Source organism: Geotrypetes seraphini, chromosome 4 (assembly GCF_902459505.1).
Source record: "Geotrypetes seraphini chromosome 4, aGeoSer1.1, whole genome shotgun sequence".
In the NCBI taxonomy this organism is placed as follows: Eukaryota; Metazoa; Chordata; class Amphibia; order Gymnophiona; family Dermophiidae; genus Geotrypetes; species Geotrypetes seraphini.
In genome coordinates, this window is record NC_047087.1 from 71,508,378 (window position 1) to 71,530,564 (window position 22,187).

Genomic DNA, 22,187 nt, shown 5'->3' on the forward strand with positions numbered 1-22,187 from the left:
TTCCATATAAAGTCTAAAAGTTATTGTCTCATCCCATTCATCTACAGTTCAGCCTGGGTTGTTCCACTGGCAAAATAACACTTGGGTTCTTTGGCACAGCAAGCTTCCTTTTATTGTAATTCAACATTACCAAGGATTTAAACACCCTTTAGAGTTCTGTGCTTGCCTGCAGGGGGAGCTGACCTCTTGCTGATATAGAGGCATGAAAGCCATTCCAAGTCCATGCTTTGAGGCACCAACAGGACAGATTACTAGAGTAAAATGCCATACAAAATTGCCCTTCTTTGCCCAATTAAACCTCCATGCCATTCTCCTTCCTGGGATTTTTTGAAATCCAGAGTGTGGAATGTTCAGGACAGGTTTTTGTTCGATCTTTCCTGAAAATGAGAAATGATCATCAGTTGTATCAGTGTTTTGAAATCACAGCATGTTTCTGTCTAGGATACTTAAGAAGTACTTATAGCCTGCAGGCTTCAACAGAGTCTTATATTCACTGAACAGTTAGAACATAAGCATTGCCATACTGGGTCAGACCTAGTGGTGTGCTGGTAAATGTTTGACAAAGGACTCTAAAAACAAACAAACTGTATATATGTACATAACTTTATTATACATTTTATTGGTAAAAAGGATATGTGTATGCAGCAACCAATTTATAAAATAATATTAAAACACATAATATACTTTACTGTAAATTCCATATGGCAAATTGATTTTCATAGTATATTTGACACCTGGGGCCAATCATTTTTAACACCCCCATCCTCTATATAAAAAATTTGCTGGCTTTTACAAAGCTGTGGTACAGGTTTCTACCATGGGCTGGTGAGGTAAACGCTCCGACACTCACAGAATTCCTATGAGCAGTGGAGCATTTATCTCGCCAGCCTGCAGTAGAAACCTCTACTGCTGTATTGTAAAAGGAACCCATTATTTTTAGTAATAATCCACGAGTCACACAACAAGGGTACACCTAGGAAAAAGCAGCATCTTAAACACTGCAATGAGCACTAAAACATCAATACACTCACTCTAAAACTATAAATCCAGATTAATACAAATCGATCCTGCATAGTCAGTGCTAACAGAAAACAATGTCCTTTGCATACATACAGAACATACCCTCGCCCAGTATGGAATAAGTAATCACAAACTAAAAATAGAAATAAGTAGACAAAAGTTAAAATGAACCACCAAGAAGCCAGACTCTGCATACAATGCACCACAGAAACAGAAATAGTGGCACTTGTCCTCTAATACTGTGTAAAATATAAAGATAGCAGATATAAATTTAAAACACTAATAAATAACAATCATCACTTTGCAAATTAACAAATAAATAACACAAAAATGGGAAATAAAAATACCATTTTATTGGATTAATAATTTTTTAGTTAGCTTTCAGAGGCCAAAACCTCCTTCCTCAGATCAGTACAATATACTGCTGTTACAGAATCCTGTCCTGACCTGAGGAAGGGTTGTTAGTCTCCAAAAGCAAGTAAAAAATGTATTAAAATTAGGTCAATAAAAAGATTACCTTATTTCCATTTTCTATTTATAAATGTTTATCAATACAACTACAATACTACCTTATTTTGGCAGTTCGGCTGCGCGTCAGGGGTGTGGTGTACGTGGGGGTACAGGGGAAGCGCTGCTGCCGGCAACTAGGACTTATTTTCAGGGGTAGGGCTTATATTAAGACCTACCCCGAAAATCATGCTAGGGCTTATTTTCAGGGTAGGTCTTATTTTCGGGGAAACATGGTAGATATCTAACAGCAGTGAGTGGGAGTTAAGAGTTGAAAGCAGTTTCAAAAAAATGGGCTTTTATCTTGGATTTGAATACTGCTAGGGATGGAGCATGACATATTGATTCAGGCAGTCTGTTCCAGGCATATTGTGCCACAAGAAAGAAGGGACGGAGTCTGGAGTTGGCAGTGGAAGAGAAGGGTACAGATAAGAGGGGCTTGCCCGATGAATGGAGATCACGGGGAGAATCATAGGGGGAGATAAGTGAAGAGAGATATTAGGTGCTTCAGAGTGAATGAACTTATAAGTCAGCTCACTGCTGAACACTCCCTCCCTTCCTCTCACCTTAACGCAGCGACCCTTCTCGTCTCCCAGCTGCCTGAGCCGGCACCCATTAAGTTATGTGCGGTCGCCAAAACCTCTCCCCCAACAACCGGAAACACTGAACCCTCCCTCCCTTCCCCTCACCTTACCATTGCGACCCTCTGCTCCTCCTCATCTCACAGCTGCCCAAGCCGGCACCCATCAAGTCACGCACAGCCGCAGATACATCTCCCCCGATACAACCGGAAACAGGAAGTGCATCAGAGGAGAATTTCAGCAGCCACACGCAACCAGACGAAAGCTGGCTCGGGCAGCTGGGAGATGGAAAAATAAACAGAAAATCGCCAAGATAAGATGAGGGGGAGGGAGGAAGGAAGGAAGGAAGATGCATGCTGAACCGGTGACTGCGCAAATTTGCTCTCATAACTGTGGAGACAAGGCCATTCACCGCTCCACGGGACGGTGAATGGCCTTGTTCCCATACCCACGGCAACAATGAGTTTTTCTCACACCGTTTCAGCGGGTAACAGCCACCGTGTCAATCTCTACTGCTTATCCCTGGAATAAGCAATGTAAATACAGGACCACAAACTAAAAGTCATAATATACACAAACGAAACCCTAAGATACCAGACTCTGCATGCAATATAACACCAGAGAAACAGAAAGAAATGCATTTCCTTCCTGAACAGTGTAAAATATAGACTGCTGATAAAAATTCTCAAAACCGCCATATTTGTTGTCTGCTGATTTTATTTTTCTAATCATCTTTTCCCAGTCTCTGATAGAACTTCATTCTGTCTGTGCTCTTAACTGTGTTTCCAGGGCCTTCTCATCCATTTGCTGTTTTTCTCTCCTTCTTCACTTTCTGCCCTACATCCATCTTTGGCATTAACTTTTAGCATTCAACTTTCTTCAATTTTTCTGCTTCCTTCTCAAATCTATCTACTGTTCCATGTCTTCCCATTTATCCATGAGTACCATCTCCTCCCTCTCTCTTCCCTTCCCCTCTTCTCCCCTCTTTTCCATCCATATGTACCATCTTCTCCCTTTCTTTTTTCCAACTTTTCATAAACAGCATTTTTTGCATCTCTCTTCCCATCCCTGTGCAGCATCTCCTCCCTCTCTCTCCCCCCAGCGGTCTGTCATCTTTTTTTTCTCTCCTTCCCACAGTCTGGCATCTCTCTTCCCTTCCCTCTTCCCCCTTTGTGGTCTTGCATATTTCTGTCCTTCTTTTCTCCCTCTCACCTACCTATCTTTCCTCCTTCCCTTCCATGGCATGGCATCTCTCTCTCTTTCCCTCTTCCTCCAGTAGTTCAACATTTCTCTCCTTCCCTTTCTCCTTTCTTGTGGTCTGGTATCTCCTTTTCTCTCCTTTCCTCCTCCTCCATATCATGGTCTGGCATCTCTGTCCTCCCCTTCCCTTCCCTCCCTCGGAGGTCTGGCATCTCTTTCTTGTTTTTCCTCTCCATTCCCATGGTCCAGCACTTCTCTAATGACTACTCATCCTGCGATTCCCCAGTGACCCCACTGCATTCTTCCCCTCCAAGGGATACGATATGACAGTTACTCTTGCATTCTTCAGGCCGCCAGCAGTGTGAGTGATGTAAACACACACTGTCTTCAACAGCCAGAAGTATTCCGTCTGCTACTGCTTTGCATCTAAGCAGGGACAAAAAGCAGTAGCAGAATGAAAGCTTCTAGGCCAAAGAAGGCAGCATGTTTACTTCAGTCATGCTGCCAGCAGCCCAAAGACTGAAAGAGTAGCTGCAGCAATGGATCCCACTATCCCCAGATTCATCATCTCTCCTTTTCTCAACTACCTTTTCATCCAGCATCTCTCTCCCTCCTTCTCCACCATCCCAGGGTCCACCATCTCTCCCTTTCTCTTCCCAACTACTCTTCTATCCAGTATCTTTATACCACTTTCCTCCACACTACCCCTTGTGTCCAACTTCTCTCCCTTTCTTTTCCCTTCCTCCATCCCATTGTCGACCACCTCTCTCTCTCCTCTGTTTCCAAGCACGCTAATGCCTGGGCCTGCAACACTTCCTAATTGTGCCAGTCAATGGTGCTTCACAGGATGGCTGCCTGCTGATTACTGGCACGTCGGGCACAGCGGCGCACAAGCTGAGGCAGCTATTCAGAAGTGGTGCGCACCCACGCAGCAGCGCGCTTGTGCGCTGCTGGCCCCAATGTGCCAGTAATCAGAAGGCAGCCGGGGGGGTGTATGTGGTATATTCCACATACTTTTCCTACATGTGTTCTTTTGAGTCTCTGCTGTTTCTTTCCCTCCCTCCCTTTACCTGCTCTCCTTTAGCCTCTCTCCGTACTTTGTGCCTGCATTTCCTCTCCTGGTCTTGACTATAGCTCTTCTGTTCATGCATGTGAGAAGCTAAAACCTATCATTGTTGCTCAACTGTTCTGACAATGCCAAAGATCAGTATACCGCCGGGGGGCTGGGATGGAATTTAAAGGTGCTGGGGGGTATGTAAAAGTGATGATTGATTGGGGGGATTAGGACGAAATTTAAAGGTGTCGGGTATACTGTGTATTTGTATACAATTTGGTTCAGAATGGTTTTTTTTCTTGTTTTCCTTCTCTAAATCTGGGATGCATCTTATGGTGAGGTGCGTCTTATGGTGTGAAATATACGGTAATTACCGTCTGCAGAGGATCACCAGCACTGGAGAGTTTCTAACAGTCAGTCCACAGCCTCCGCTATACTTTCCCTCTGATGCGACACATTCCAGTACGAAACAGGACATTACATCAGAGGAGTGGTGGGACCACGGCAGAGGGAAAGTGTAGCAGAGGCCAAGGGCTGCCTGTTAGAAACTCTTCAGTGCTGGTGAACCTCTGCAGATGGTAGTTAACTTCTAAAGTTAGATCAGGAAGGTCAGGGGGTTGCCGGCCAAGGGTGGAAACAAGGTGGAAGCATGGTGGCCTTCGGGAGAGGCCCGCCCCCAATGCCGTCTATGTGGTCACGTGATTCCACCATAATATTGGAGGTGCTCGGGCACACACAGAGCTGGTGCCTATGGTGTACACAGGCACTTAAAACCCACATATATCGTGGTCAGTATTTAAAAAGAAACTAATCACTTTGTTTTCTAGCATCCACGTAGCACACACGCTAAAATTGGTTGCATACTTTGCATCTGAGCAGGTGGACACAGTAGCATGCATACATCTGAAAATCAAGTAACACCCCCCACCCCAACCTAAAGCATTCTTGGAAACACATCTTTCCAACTGGCTAAAAGGAATGCACTATGGATGATAGTGGGTGCTTTCAATGGGCTTGGGGGGGGTTACAATTTTCAGACAGGCCAATTCACTGAAATAAGCAGCTTACTTATCATATCTTAGAAAATGGCCCTCTCCATCACTTATACCGATATGGCTCATTGATGTTCATTGCTTTGGGAATAAAAGGTTAGTGTCTTATTTTGTTCCCCTGAATTCTAGTGACTCAGAATATAAAATCTTACCAAACCCAAACAGTCTGTGATTAACATGATATAAGGGTCAATGAAAGAACTTCTTAGTGAGGCAAAAGTAGGGCATAGTCAACCTTTGCCATGATCAAAGCCGCTGCTTCAGACTTATTCTTTAAATTGTCAGGATTAAAGGACCTGGAAAATGTGCTCTGCAGAGAAATCTAACAGACCAACCATTTTCTCCATACTTACATCACTGCCAAGACAGTTTGCAAATAAAAAGCTGAGATGCAGAATTAGATCCCTATGATTAGTTTAAAATGTGTATTGTACTCACTGTTTCTGTATCATCTGGAAACAGCAGGTTCCAAAAGCCACCAATATCAGCAAAAGCAGTGGGATGGTTGGTATAATTACATAAATTAAATTTGGAATTATACCTAGAAGAGAAACATGATCATTATATTTTGCCATAGCCATTAACTCTATTGAGTTGAATTCTTTAAAACTGTATGGTACAATTTTGCACATAAAGTACTCATGTTTGCAATTTAGAAAAAAGAAAAAAAAAACAACAAAAAACAGAAGAAGAAATTCAGCAAGCACATAGCTTAAAGATGTGATAATGCCTCAAGCAAAACATAAAGGAGACTTCAAATGGGTCTTTATCTCCAATTCTAAAGGTCTTACCTCCAAATGTCAGGCTACTGGAACATTTTAAGCATGGAAGGAGTACTTATATTGAGGGGAGGTGAATTCTATGCTTGCTTGTCTCAAAAGAAATTGTCAGAAGGAGCAGGACATAGTAGCACTGAAGTATGGACTAGAGCTGCCTGATTCCCTATTCAAATCGATTTACCGATTCACTTCAGGTGAATTGATTCAAATCAATTTGTTTTCTGAAATAAAACGGACTCACCGATTCATCAGCAGTGGCACTGAAGTTATTTCTTAGCCCTTCTGCACAGGCTCGCTCAAACTTTCCCTCTGCCAGAGTCCTTCCTTCTAATATAACTTCCTGTTTCGCAAGTCACTTCTGGTTCTCCTGACTCCCCCACTTATCTCCTCCCCAGCCACTGCAATTTTAAATCTTCAGCAGCCTGTAGCGGCAACAATGTGAGCCTGCTGCTATTGGCCTCCCCAAAAGCCTTTGTTCTGCAGCATCCCGCCTCCAAGGAAACAGGAAGTTGCTGCAGAATGAAGACTTCCAGGGCAGGTCAACAGCAGCAGGCAAACTTCACTGCCAACTGCCCAAAGATTTAAAATTACCGCAGCTGGGGAGGTGGTAGGTGGGGAAGTCGGGAGCTGGAGAGAGAGGTTGTGCCACAGCATGCCACTAACGGGGTTTTGATTGGGAATGTTGGGAAGAGTATTTTCTGCTTGGGCTGGGGGGTTGGAAAGGTAGGGAAGGACATGGGGTAGGGGTTGGAAAGGTAGGGAAAGGCAGATGCTGCATGTGCTAGGGGGTTGGGAAGGCAAGGAAGAACAGATGCATGGGCTGGAGGGTTGGGACGACAGATGCTACACAAGCTGGGGGGGAGGGGGAGGGGGAAGTGAGGGAAAAGAGAGATGCTGTCAGTGGAGGAGGGAAAAGAAAGGGAGAATAGTTGGACATAGGTGAATGGAGGGGGACGGGAAAAGAGGGAACATTGTTAGACATTATAGTGGTGGAGAGGAGGGAGGGAGAAATATTGGATACTATGGTGGAGAGAGAAGGTGGGACATATAGAAAGGGATGCAAGAGGGAGGAATGTTGGACATGGTAGTGGAGGGAAGGGAGGAAGAGACTAAGACATTGAAGTGCAAACATTTGTCCAGAAATTTGAAAGTTAAATGTTGATATATACTTTCTAAATAAGAACTAGAAAATATAATTCATTTAATCCATGTTTTTAGTTAATTTTAAAGCTATGTTATAGATTGGATGTTCCTATCTTTGACATGATATTGCCTTGGTTAAATAAAATGTTTAAAATGTGTCACTGAAAGCAAATCAAAGTCTAGGGCAGCCCCAGCCAACAGTTTCAAGGAGGCACTGGCACCTCTAGCTCCTTCCTTGCCAAAACGACCTAGACTAGTGTTCTCAAACCAGTCCTGGACAATGTTCCCTCTAAGGATTGATGAGGTGTGTGCAAAAAAAAATATGCTTGAGCGACAAGTTACATATTCCACAAATTTATGAGCAGGCACGGAGGACGCATTTTTAAACAAATGTAGTTTATCCTTGTACTCCTTATGTAATTTTAATCATCTATGGATATGTTTGTATGTTTATTGTTCAAATGGTTTTATTTATTTCCCAAAATTTATTTTTGTTATACGCATTGAAAATATTTGATATTGCGTTTAAATCAAAATCTCAATAAACTTGAAACTTGAAACGAGTGCCCATGAGATTGTGGGAGGGTTAAATACTCAAAACTTAGAAGAATAACAATTTACTTAAAGTTTTTGCTTCGCCAGCTTTCTGGTATCTTTACATAATGCAGTGGAGTACCTAGCATATGTAACACCCGGGGCCCATCATTTTTTGGCACCCCCCCCCCCTTATCTGTACGAAAAACATGATTTTTAGTAACAAGCCACACGTCACACATGAGTATCTAGGAAAAGGCAGCATCTTACATATTGCAGTGAACAGTACATCAATACACCCATTGTAAAACTAAACAAGCCAGACCAGCACAGATCAATCCTACACCGTCAATCCTAACAGAAAACCATGTCTTTCGAACACACAGAACACAGAACACACCTTCGCCTAGTATGGAATATGTAATCACAAACTAACCCCTCCCTCTTTTACAAAACTGTAGTGTGGATTTTAGCTACGGAGGTAACAGCTCTGATGCTCATAGAATTCTGAGCATCAGAGCTGCTACCACTATGGCTGGTGCTAAAAAATGCTTCACAGTTTTGTAAAAGGGGGGATAAAATAAAAATACATAGACAAAGGTTAAATTGAACCAGCAAGAAGCTGGACTCTGCATACAATGCTTCACAGAAACAGTGACACGTGTCTCCTAAAGCAATAAATGGTTTCTGCTTTCCTCATCTTCTTGTAACTCTCTTCCTTCCATCCACTGTCTACCGTCTCTCTTCCCCTATATGGCATCTTCTCTCCTTCTATGCCCCTTCCAGAAACTGTATGCCTCCCCCTTCCATCTCTCCTTTCACCCCCATTGGTCTGGCATCTCTCTCCTCTCCTTCCCTCTCCCACACCTCTCCTCTGCAATCCCTTTCCCTTTTTTCCCTCATTTCCCTTTTCAATTTATTTTCTGCATCTGTCTAGATTATGTTCTTACTACCCTCTCATCAATGTCCTTTTTTACTGTCTACCTAAAGCTTGCCACCTCTTTCCCTCACCCCTCCAGTGTTTCCCTAACTCAATCCTTTTCTCCCCATCATGTGTCCTCCTTTTATTTATCCCCTCCTTCCATCAATGTACCCTCTTTCTCCAACCCTTCCATCTAGTACCTTCTCCTCTCTCTGTCCACTTATCATCCAGCATCTGCTCCCCTCTTTCTCTCCTCCCATTTCCTTCTGGCATTTGCTCCCTTATCTCTCCCATCTGCACTTCCATCCAGCATAGGCTCCCCACTACCATCCAATGTCTGCCCTTTCTCCCTCAATCCACCCCTCTTCAATCAGCATCTTCCCCCTTTCTTTCCCTCCAATATCCTTCCCCCTTATGTCTCTCCCCTTTCTCTGTACATCAATTCCATCAGCACCACCCTTCCATACCACCCTGCCCCCTTTCTTTCCCTCCACCACTCTTCCATTCCAGCAGTCCTGCTCCTTTCTCTCCCTTCATGCAGCAAGGTCCCGCGATGATTGTAGCTGCCTGCTGCCAATCCACCCCACTCTGACGTACTTGCTCTAGAGCGGACTCAGCAGCCGCATGCTGGAAGGGCCCGCGATGACTCGTCTGCTGGCTCTGCTCTGGAAGAAGTAAGTTACGTTGGAGGGGGTGGACCCAGCAGACGCAGGGAGTTGCGGCAATGTCCCGCAATGACTGCGTCTGCCGGGTCCACCCCCTCCGACGTAACTTACTTCTTCCAGAGCAGAGCCAGCAGACGAGTCATAGCGGGACCTTCCTGCACCTCAGCGCGGATGCTGACTCTGCTGAAGAGAAAGTAAGTCAGTGGTAACGTGACCATTTATTTTTTCATCAAAAGGGGACATCTATTAATTGACTGTGTATCCTTTCTTTCTTTCTGCACTCAGGCCCAACAATTGTCCCTTTCTATTCCCTCCCTCCTTCCTTCCCATGTCCTTAGTGCCCCAGTGCCTCCTTCCCGTGTCCTTTGTGTCCCCCGTGCCTCCTTCTTATGTCCCCCCCACTTCCTTCCAGATTTTGCCCACCCCCAAAGCCAGCCAGCTCTGCCACCTCTCCATTTTTTTCTCTCTGTCACCACCCATCCCCTATGCTCTGGCATCTCTCTCTTCTCCTTTCTTTCCTTCGCACCCCATAGTCTGGTATCTTCCCTTCCCTGATTCTCTGGCATCTCTCTTCTTTCCTTTTCTTCCATCTTTCCCTCCCCCTCCATGCTCTCACATCTCCCCCTTCCTTTTCCCTTAGTCTGGCATACCTTCCTCCTACCCTCCAAGCCCAGGCATCTCCTTTCATTCCCTCCCTCATCTTCCTTCTCCCTCCAGCTGAGTACCGCTACACTCTCCCCTGCAGCTCTGGACTTCCCCACACCTGCTCCCCCAAAATTGCCATGCTTCGGTTCCTCTTCTTCCTTCCTCCCTCCCCCCGCGGGACCCTGCGGCACCATCAACTCTTACTCCCTCTAACGCCGGCCCTGCAGCTCCGGACTTCCCCGCACCTTCTCCTCCCCCCCCCCCGGATCGCTATTATTTTAAATGTTATAGCCGCGGGGCTGTATCCATCAGTGGAGACGTCTAACTTTGGCCTGCCCCGGAACTCTTACTGCAGCAGCCGCCCGTCTAGGCAGGAACAGGAAGTCACTGTTGCAGTAAGAGTTCCGGGGCAGGCCGAGGTTAGACGTCTCCACTGATGGATACAGCGCCGCCGCTATAACATTTAAAATAATAGCGATCCGAAGGGGGAGCAGGTGTGGGGAAGTCCGGAGCTGCAGGGCCGGCGTTACACCAATGAGAACAAGGGGCGGACCGCCCCCCACTCAGTACGCCACTGATTGCGGGGATCATGAAAGGAGCCACCGCTGCTGCATCTTAGGCGAGCAGGGCAGACCGCCACCGCCGCCGCTTCCTCTCAGCTCCGCTCGAGTGAGCGACACCAGAAGAAGCATGAGCGACGCCACTGAAAATAGTGAGCGATCGCTCATGCGCTCACCTTAGAGGGAACACTGGAAATGCCCCCCCCCCCCCCATCCACTGAAGTTTCCAGGATAGCCATAATGAATATGTAGGATATCGGTGTCTACCTACATTAGCAGAACTACTTAGGTGAGCACTGGCAATGGTATTATTCTATGTATTGGGACTCTGCTGAATTATTTGGAGGAGATGGGTCCCAGTTTCTTAAAATGCTCCTGTCTACGGGACAGAAAGCTCTGAGGGTGGGGAAACAGATCCCAGAAGACCCCACTCAATAAATATGTTTACCATAGCCACAGAGTGAGTTATGTTATGGAAAGAAAACTCAGCATGTGACACATCCATCTACTTTTCCATGCACCCATTTAGAAGAAGCCTCCAGGTACCTGTGTCTGTAACAGGGGTTTGAAAAGGACCCTCTGGATTGTCAGATGTGTATGTTTTTTCTGCAGTCACTGTAGAAGGCACTCCTAAAAATGGTAAATATCTGGTCAGAATAGAATGACAGAAAAACAGGCCTTTGGCAGCAGCAATTGTCAATGCTTTATATCCAAACAGATTTAATGGGACAATTTAGCAGTAAGTTAATGCTGCTTGGGGATTTTGTAGTAGAGCTGGGGAAACAGCTGGTTAGAGAATCAGCAGCTCTGTGGCATTCATGAATTTATAATAATGTTGCATCCATAAGGAAACAGTACTCTCGGTGGGGTTGCTCAATCATGCCTTGCGTTGCGTAAAACAGCCTGTGCCTTATTATACGCTCAACCCTTTTATTTATTTCTGTTTAAATTAATAATTCAATAAAGTTTACAACCATATTTTCAAGTTTCTTACCATTGTCTTGCTCCCCTTGGTATCCTAATTCGTTCTCTGTTAAATACAGAGTTAACAAACAAAAGAAGCAATTGGATGAGTAGAACCCATGCATGAACCTAATATGCAAAAACCTGATCAAAGCTTGGTCATATAAAGGACAATTCTATCACCCAATGCTCATAGTTACACATGCAAATGCTAGTATGATGCCTAAACATTATTCTGCAACTACCCACTTAACTTAAATAGTGTATACATTGCAATACGGATGTGCACAGGGGAAGAAACAGAAAATTAAGGCAGATAAAGACCATATGGCCTATCCAGTCTACCCATTCATACCATCTCCTATTGGTTCCCAAGCTTTCTTGAATTCAGAGTGTCTTTATCTTCACCACCTCCACTAATCTAATTTTCTATTTCTACGTCGCTCATACCTAGGCAGGCTCAAGGCGACTTATAGAGAGGGGCGAGGAAGGAGAAGGGGAGAGGAGGGGAGGGAGAAGAGAAGAGAAGAAGGTAGGTAGGAAGGGAAGGAAAAGGGAGAGAGGGTGGAAGGGGAAGGAGAGGATACAGGAGATTAAATGCCAAATAGATGGCTGTTCAACAAACTCATCCTTTCTGTTAAGTACTCTTCAGCCATAGCCATTCTTTTTTCTATTATATATGTAAACCACTTTGATGCCTGTTTAGACCAAGTTAGTGGTACATCATGTAAATAAAGATAAAGTAGTATTTACCTTGCAGAAACTAGCCGTATGTGCTCAAAATCTAACAATTCTTTTAAGGCATGTTAATTCATGCAAAAGGCTTAATGCACTTTAGTACATCAGTCCCCTAGACATGATTTTACTCTACTTTAAATAAAAAAACAATACTGAGTATTTTATTCAAACAATAAAAATTAGACACTTCAAATATGCAAATGTTCTGGTGCAAGCATACAAATATGGTTATTAAAAATGAATGTCATTACCTTCATCTAATCCATAGCTTTCTGTGTTGCATTTAAAAGAAAATTAAAACTTGCTTATTATTAATAATCTGTTTAACAGTGCAAATATTGAACCCATTTCTGAATATCCTAAATAAACATTACAAATATAGCTGAGAAAATAAATGACCAAATTTCCTTATAAAAGCTTGTTCCTAAGGAAGTGTGACCTTGCCCATTCACATATCTTTTTGGTCAATATCATGATTAATTCATTGTGATCTACTATATGTTGGTATTTCTTGATCTATTCAGCCTTCAGAGAACTGTTGAAAACATATCTTTTTTGGTCAATATCATGATTAATTTACTGTGAACTACCATATTGTTAGTATTTCTAACCTGTAAACCACACAGAAACGTGAGGTCGTTGCGGTATATAAGAATCTATGTTATGTTAAGTTATATAAACCATTTATCACTATTTTCTTTCAAATAAATATTCAAATGGATTTCCACAGTAATTTACACCAGAAGACTCAAAATATATTATTCAAATTGCTTTATTAATAACCTGTTTATAATACAATAGCTATACATGCCTATATATTGGCATCAGGTATAAGCCGAGGGCAGTTCTGCAACTAAAGATAAAAATGCTGTGACCTAGTATAAGTTGAGGCTCCTACCCAGCCCTCCCAGACATGGGCCACTACCTCTCTCTCATCTTCAGGGTCTAAAATTGCTCCCTCCCTGTCAGTATCAGTGTAGACTTCATTTGCATGAGAATGGGCAGGACATAGATGGGGCTTTCACTTATGCATGGAACTTACAGAATCTGGAAGATACTGTACATGTGTCCCTGTACACACATATCGGCACTACGCCTGAAGTAAGTGCCAGCACCTAAATTTTAGACAGGTTAATAGCTAATTACACTAGTATTCTATAGCAGAACCTAGGTGCCTAGAATTTCAATTTGCCCACAAATTTAATTGAATGAGCCAATTAGCACTGATAATTGGGATCTTAACATGCAATTGGAATTAATTACAATTTATGTGCATATTTTTAGGTGCAGGATGTGCATGTAAATTTTACAAGCTGTTCCAAAAAAAGGGGCATGACCAGGGGAGGGTCATAGGTGGATCAGGAACATTCCTCCACAGTGACATAGTAAGGGGGGTCCCGGGGAGGGGTACGGACCGCCCCAGGCGTGGTCTTGCTAAGGGTATGGTGGCACCCCTCCTTGACTCCGCCTCCCGGCACCCATTGCCTCCCCCCGTACCTTCTTGGCACTCTCTCTGATGTCACTTCCAGGACTCACGCCTAGGAAGTGATATCAGAAAGAGCACCAAAAAGGATACAGGGGAAGGCAAGGAGGTGTGCATGTGTGGCGGGGAGGGGCGTCACTGCCTCGGCCACCCCTCACCCTTACTATGACACTGTTCCTCCAATTTACGCAGGCAGTTACAAGGGGGATCCGTACCTAATTTAGGTTTGAGGATTTGCACCACGTTTCAGTTGTTGTAAATGGCCATGCCTGGATTTAGACATGATTCCTGGCACCGAGAACTAAAAATGGTGCCTTGGAGTGCCATTTATAGAAATAGTGCTGAGCACTATTTTTTTTTGCAACTGATATTCTTGGGTGCCATTTATAGAATCTAATCCTTAGTGCTTCTCTAATCGAGTGTAGTGCTTAAATGCTCAATTTAATACTTTAACTCCTTGGCACACACCCTGTACAGCCCTCAAGCCCAAATTCTCAATAGTGCACCATTGCGCTGATTAAACACTCGTGGACAGGCTGAGTCGCTGTGAAAAGCAGCTGCCTGTCTATTTCCAGCCTATGTCTTGATGTAAGGTGTTGAGCTGGTATCAGTGTTTGCCCTGAGGAAGCTCCTTTGTAAACATTGGGAGCGAAACGGAGATCTTCCGTAGAAGAAAATAAGAAGAAAATAGATTAAACACTGACAGAAATAACAAAACGGAAACTGAATAAAGCTAAGTAACTCCGTATATTTTAAAGGGAGTGGAGAATAAGTAAATAAATAATTAGTAAAAAATAAAAAATAAAAAAGTAAAAAAGAAAGAAAGAATAATAAAAATAAGAATATTTAAATAAAGTATAGGTACAGTTGTGGAGTAAATAATCGGATACGATGATAGCTCACTATGTAAGTCATCTGACTCAAATATAATTTTGGGACTTTTGATAGTGAGCACTTGAGATTTCCGATTCGGCTCCAGTGCCTGTACATTGGTATTTATGAGCTCAGTGTATATATGCCACTAATAATGAGTTAAATGTTTTAACTCACAAATAGCAACAGTACTGGCATGTATTGTCCAATACAGCCCCCCATCCTCACTTTTCATACCTGGCTGGTACTTGCAGATGAAGTTGTGCTTCATGTTGCATCTATCATCATTCCATTGATACAGGTAGGGACCCCCCAACCCCGGGCTTGCAGTTGGTTGATGGTACATCACGACACAAGCTTCATTTCCACAGGAGGGTTCATCTATGTACCAGTTCCTATGAGTGCAAAAAAATAAACTTTAAATAGACCAAAGGTTGTTCTTCTTCACTGCTGCTTTGAGTGAATGCTTTCTATCACAGCATGAGTACTTTATTAGCACTGACAGGAAGCTTTCTCGGGGGAGGTGGGGAGAGCCATTCAGGTCAGGTGCATAATGCATGCTCAACTACATGTGTACTTTTCCATCAGAAATCTATCTACAACAAAAGCAGTGCACGTGTGCATATACACATTGGACTATGTTCAGTAAATAACAAATTTCAGCACCCAATTCTGTTTTATAAAGGCTGCTCTGAGATGAGTGTTCTTTACAGAATAGTGCTGGGTGCGGATTTCTACCAACTGAAACCAGGTGTAAATTCTGGCATGCAAGCTGGGTACACATCTGCGAGGTATTCCATAATATTGCATGGAAAACTCTGGAATTCCCAGCCCACCTATGTCCCTCCCATGGGAGCATCCCCTTTGTAGTTGTGTGCAGGTACACTTAGGCTGTCCTATAACTGGGCAAGTAAACGTAATTCCATTCTGACCTGCCAAGTTCCTAACTTAATTGGCAAAATACCCTTAACAGCCTCAATAATTGGTAAAAAATAATAATAATAAACAATAACTATTATGCAATAGGTGCCTATCTGAATCTATAAAAGATAAGCGCTTAGGGATGCCTAATGCCTAAGTGGGCATTTCTATGGGTGGAGCACGATTTAGGTGCTGCTATGCGTGATTCTCCAGAAACTCAGGTGCCTAAAATGGAGGCCTTTAAGATCCTGACTTACATTTTGGGTGCCTAAGTTTTTCCATAGGCATCTTTACATGCCTTTACATTGTAAGAAATTATTTTCCCACAGGGAGTGCAGAGCTCTATCTTAACCCTGTCCCTTTTATGTGGGGGGTTTTTAAATTATTATTTGAATTTGGGAGCAAATTAATTGTTTATTAGATAACCCAGTGGCATTATCATATGATACTGTGCTGTTTGGTATGGCAATGAGAGCAAAAAGTCAGATTTCTACAAATAACAACAAATTATTACTTATAATGACTGGGGTTGCCATTCAACAAATTACGTATAATTGGAAAAATTGGAGTAGATTAAATTATAATTTCTGGTGGAATTCCTTATGTCATGTTTATAAAATGGAAAGATTTATTGCAATACAGCACGGTTTTTTCAGGAAATTTCAGGATGTGTGGAAGCCATTTACAAAGTATTGTACTGATTAGAGGACATTTTATTTTATTTTTCCCTTAAATTTACAAGTTTGATCGTGAGAGGGGGAGGGGAGGGTAAATTTATTGTTACATATTGTATAAGGTATTGATTATATGATAAGGGTGGGAAGGGTGGGAGATAAGAGCATATTATTTGTACCATTGATGATTATTAAGTGTTATATTTATTGTTAATTTGTTTGGATATATTGTTACACTTATTGTAAATTTGAAAATGAATAATTAAAAAAAAAAAAAATTATTATTTGAATATTGTATTTTTTTCCCATCCCCCTTATGTTTCCCATCACTATGTTTTCCTGTTTATGTATTTCAGTCTGAATTTTTTCCCCTTGTTTTCATTATGTTTTTAAAAATTTTGTTGTAAACCGCCTAGACGTTTCGATAGGTGGTATATCAAATAATTAATAAACTTGAAACTTGATTCTTTAAATGGTGCCTACGTGTGATTGACATGTGTAGGGTTGCCAGATTTTCCTTTTGGAAAATCCAGACCCCATAGCCCCACCCCCAGGCCCGCCTAGTTACGCTGACCACATCCTAAGCCCACCCCAAGCCAGCCCTATCTCCGCCCCCGCTGCCTGCTCTTCTTGAGCAGGGAGGAAGTACGCGCATGCGCTGCTGTCACACGATGATGTCACATGCCATCGCGTGATGGCTGCGCATGTGCAGACTTCCTCCCTGTCCAACATAGCTTTTCAAAACCCGGACAATGTGCTGGGTTTTGAAAAGCCATATCCTCAAAAGGAGGACATGTTCGGCGAAATCCGGACGTCTGGTAACCCTAGACATGTGGCCAGCACCAGTGTTTTAGGCGCCGGCCTATTTAGGCACCGTTTAAAAAAACCAGCCCCTTAGTGCCTAACTTTATACTCCATTTATAAAATTCCCTCCATTATGCTTATAGTAAATTTCAAACTGATCTCACACATGGAATTTTGCCTTGAGGATTGATGAGAAGCCTGCAGTTAAAAAAGTGCTTTCAGCATTCAGTTGCTGGCTTAATTTGAACACTTTGAAAATTGTCCTCATTATGTGTTCTTGCAGGTATTCTGTCTTGTTTATCTATTTTCATAATGTGCCAGTGGCAGAGCACTGCACTACACATCACATGTGTGACCACAACAACATAGCAAGGAAACAATGGGGGGGTCCTTTCAATACAGCTGCGGCATAAGTAAGGTGACCATACGTCCCATTTTGAACGGGACAATCCCGTTTTCGGATCCCCTTTCCCGTTGTCCCCACACACAGCTTTGGGATGCCAAAATGTCCTGTTTTCAGGGACAGCATCCAGAAGCTGTGCGCGGGGACAACGGGACAGGCGATCACTTCCTGTCCCTCCCTGCCGCACCAAAAAAAAAAAAAAAGCCTCCCTTCAGGTCCGCCGCCACTGCTCCTCTGCTTACCTCCCTGCCACTAATCGTGCACAGAAGCCTTCTTCCCGACATTAATTCTGACGTCAGAGAGGACGTTCCGGCCCAGCCAGGCAGCGACTGGCTGGCCCGGAACGTCCTGTCTGTCAGTCAGAAGAAAACGCAACCAGAGACTCATGAAATCACCAGACAGCAAAGGTAGGAAAAATGATTTTATTTTCAATTTAGTGATCAAAATGTATCCGTTTTGAGAATTTATATCTGCTGTCTATATTTTGCACTATATTTGTCTATTTTTCTATAGTTACTGAGGTGACATCTTTGAAACCCCCCCAAATATAAATGATAATTAACATTTTCTCTGCGTATAGGGTGCTTTGTGTTTTTATAAATTTTATGGTTATGAAATAATAAGATATTGTGTGTACATGAAAAATGAAACTAAAGTCACTTATGCTGCAGTCAGAAAATGGCCACCTTTCTCATTTTCATAATTAATGGTCATGTGCTAATTTCGCCATTGGCGCGTGACCATTAAAAATAATTACCATGTATACCAACACATACAATATGTTATAGGTGGTAAGGGTCCACACACTAAGTCAGAGCTAATCAATTAGCATGTGGCAATGTTTCTGGGCAGAATAGATGGGCCATTTGGCCTTTATCTGCTGTCATGTTTCTATGATTAACACTTGTCACGACCACTCTTCATCCCAAACATGCCTCCTTAGAGAAAATTCCCCAAAATTATTTTAGCGTGCAATGTATGCATGCCGATAGGCAATTTTACTACTGGAAAGCAGTACACTTCTCACGGTGAGCCTTTATAATGTGTAGTAAGCACATGCTAGTGCTTTCTGCAATTTTGTAAAAGGACCTCCAATGAGTTTTTATAATCCATGCATCCCAGTTCCTAAAGTTTAAGGAAAGATGGGCATGAGTTTAAGAGTTGGCATTCACCCTGTATCATGTGTCATAATCTTAGACGCTGAGTTTTACCTGTATTGTGAAATACTTCCATCAGCCCATTCATAGAGGTCAGGGCAAGCAACTGAGGACACCTGCCCTTCTCCACTTCTCCACAGTCCAATCCAGAAATCCCCATCAGAAATGCCAGATCCAGATTTAGTGAGGTTCTGTAACATTCGCTCTATGAGCTTCTGTTCGCCTTCCGTCTTAAGGCTCAGCAAGTTTCCCCCATCAATTATGCAAGCCTGCCGAGCCTCCTGGAAACCCACCCGCTGAGGAAGTTCCTGGAAATAGGCAATCTTGTAGCAGGGATGCTGATAGTCCGCATAGCACACTTTTTGACCTGGAAAATAAACATGCAGTTTAAGTAAACACAGCAAGAATGCCTTGAGGTAATACAGTGAAATGGTAATCCCTGTAAGGGAAAGGGGAGGGATTGTTACAGCTAGTTAGTTGGGTGGATTGTTCCCTCATCACTGAGCAAAACCCTTAATCAAGTTTCAAGTTTATTAAAAAAAATTTTATACCGCTTATTCAGATTTCTAGGCGATGTACAGCAATAATAAAAGAGATATCTTTAAAAGAAACAAAACAAATTAAAGTTAAAATATTATACAAGACAATGTTAGGTTAATCGATATTAACAAAAGACACATATACAGACTACAAACCTTTGGGAAAGAAGGGCTGAACTACACTTTTTAAATAAAGCACACTTAGGGATAGAACAATAGGTAGGGGAGGGACTTTAGTTGATTTAGTCCTACGAAGGACAGTTTTATCCAAAAGCATCCTCAAATCAAAATGTTTTGAGTTTTGTTTTAAATTGCTTTATCGAAGCAATTGAGCTCAGTGGTGTACAAGCCAGGGTAGCACCAGTATTGCTTTAATGTAAAGTGAGCAGCAGAAGTAGAAAAGAGGCCTGTTTGCAAGGTGAAGATTTTGAACTGTGTTTTTAGGCTCATCCCAAACATGCCTCCTTAGAGAAAATTCCCCAAAATTATTTTAGCGTGCAATGTATGCATGCCGATAGGCAATTTTACTACTGGATAGCAGTACACTTCCCACGGTAAGTCTTTATAATGTGTGGTAAAGCACACGCTAGTGCTTTCTGCAATTTTGTAAAAGGACCCCCAATGAGTTTTTACAATCCGTGCATCCCAGTTCCTAAAGTTTAAGGAAAGATGGGCATAAGTATAAGAGAGGGCATTCACCCTGAATCATTTGTCATAATCTTAGACGCTGAGTTTTACCTGTATTGTGAAATACTTCCATCAGCCCATTCATAGAGGTCAGGGCTAGCGCGGCTTGATAAAAGGAGCCCTAAGTAAAGTCCTCAAATTAAAGTGGACAAGTCAGTAGAGAACTTAAGCGTCAGCCACTGCAGTGCTGTCAGTATAAGCATCCCCCCTCCCTTCCTCCGGGAAACTGGCAGCCACATAATGCACCAAAAGGAGTTCATTCAATGATTCATCAGCAAGACAGTCTCTTAAGAGCTGCATTAACCTGATTGTAAAAGAAGGCCCAGCTGACCAATGAGACAAAACAGCACACTATTCAGCAATATCTTTGCTATGGTAACAGATAATATATTAGGTCTTTCAATTCAAACAGGTGCCAGAATAGCTCCAAGAGTTTTACTTCTGATCCAGGGTAAAATGTATGCAATAGTCAAGAGCTAACTGGAATCTAGTAAAAACAGGACATCGCCATTTTCAATGGTCCATAATGAATCTTATATATGATGAAGGTTTTGAATGAAGCATGAGGACAGTTTACCTTTAAGAAGCTTCATAAGCATTTACAATATAGTAAACTGAGAATAAAAATTCTGTACAGCCAGTATATTTTTTGTTCAGCACAGTAACACAGTAGGTGATTGCAGAAAAAGATCACGTGACCTATCCAAATTTTTCAATTATTCCTGTCCACATCTTAATAGACCTCACAGCAAACCCTGAAGAAAGCCACAGCATGATGGCTGAAACGTTGGTTCTACCTGACAAGGCACAGTGAGACCCAGAAACCTGCAACAAGCAAGATGCCAGCTGCAGAAACCCTGAGAGAACATATAACCCATCTTTAAACTCACCAGAGACCAACTGATTTTCCCACCAAAATTCAAATTGGTGACCAACGGACTTTCCTGCCTCATTCACCTCAAGCCCTAACCAATCAGATTTGAGGACCTATTAAATAAAGACAAACTGCAGACCTCACACCGTATCCTGAAGAAGGCCATATCATGATAGCTGAAACATCAGTTCTACCTGACAAGACACAGCAAGACCCAGAAACCTACAATAAATAGATTTAATTCAGTTGGCAGTCATAGATTATGACCACTTGTACCTCTGAGGTAAACAAATATAAAAGCTCCTTCACACAGTTTGTTCCCAACATTTCTATTGCCCATGTCTAATTACAACGCTTTGTAATATTTTAAATTGAATTCAGATTGAGATTGAGCAGAGAAGCAGTCATAGCCAAGTACCTAGGAGTGTTCATGGCTGTACACAATTGGAACTCTGGATGAAAGTAGAGATGGACTGTGTGCCACCAGTGAGGACATGGCCTAGAAAAGCCCAGAAGGCCTCAATGTCAGGAGCTGGAAGGATGATGGCACATATGTGGACATCGCGCATATGCAATAGAGAAAGGCCTAGCTTAACAAGGTAACAGACAGCAGTGGACAGGAAAGGTGAAAGGACAGGAGGCTCTAGCAAAGTAAGGAGCAGAAGGAACTAGAACAGGGGTGTGCAACTTCGGCCCTCAAAGGCCGGAATCCAGTCGGGTTTTCAGGATTTCCCCAATGAATGTGCATTGAAACAGTGCATGCAAATAGATCTCATGCATATTCATTGGCAAAATCCTGAAAACCTGACTGGATGCCATTGAATGGCGGGCCTTAGGGCCTGATTGGGCCAGGCACCTAAGGCCTCACCCACAGGAGGGGCCTTAAGCGCCTGGGTCAACCGGAATAGGCCAAGTTGCCTTAGACCCCCCTCCTGTGGATGAGACCTTAGGCACATGGGCTGGGTTGACCCCATGTGCCTAAGGCCCCGCCCACAGGAGGGGCCTAAGGCAACTGGGCCTATTCCAGTTGGGCTAGGTACCTAAAGCCCCTCCTGTGGGTGGGGCCTTAGGTACATGGCCCAATCAGGTCATAAGGCTCGCCATTCAGTGGATGGCGGGCCTGCCGGTGGACGGGCTTGGGATCCGTCTGCCCAGCCAACTGATTATGAGTAAGGGCGGTGTCCGGAGTTTGGAGGGTGATCGGGGGTTTGGGGGGTGGTTGGGGGTGTGTCTTAGGTAGGAGGGGTTAGGCTCCCTCCTGCCCGTATCTTAGTGGGAGGTGGGGGGTGCATCGTGGGCAGGAGGGATTGGGCTCCCTCCCCGTATCTTAGTGGGGGTGGAGGTGTCATGGGAGAAGGGGTTGGGCTCCCTCCTGCCCATATCTTAGTGGGGGTGGGGGGGTCATTGTG

At 43.2% G+C, this 22,187-nt stretch overlaps 1 protein-coding gene across 1 annotated transcript; it reads right to left on the reverse strand.

Annotated features, from left to right (window-relative positions):
* Window positions 1-276: 276 nt before the first annotated feature.
* CHODL (chondrolectin) lies at window positions 277-21,274 on the reverse strand. Its single transcript, XM_033940288.1, has 6 exons — window positions 21,253-21,274; window positions 18,733-19,045; window positions 14,957-15,114; window positions 11,209-11,292; window positions 5,853-5,955; window positions 277-377 (listed from the first exon to the last, which is right to left on the reverse strand). The coding sequence occupies exons 1-6, from the start codon at window positions 21,272-21,274 to the stop codon at window positions 293-295; spliced, it is 765 nt and encodes a 254-aa protein (XP_033796179.1). The 3' UTR covers window positions 277-292.
* Window positions 21,275-22,187: the final 913 nt, after the last annotated feature.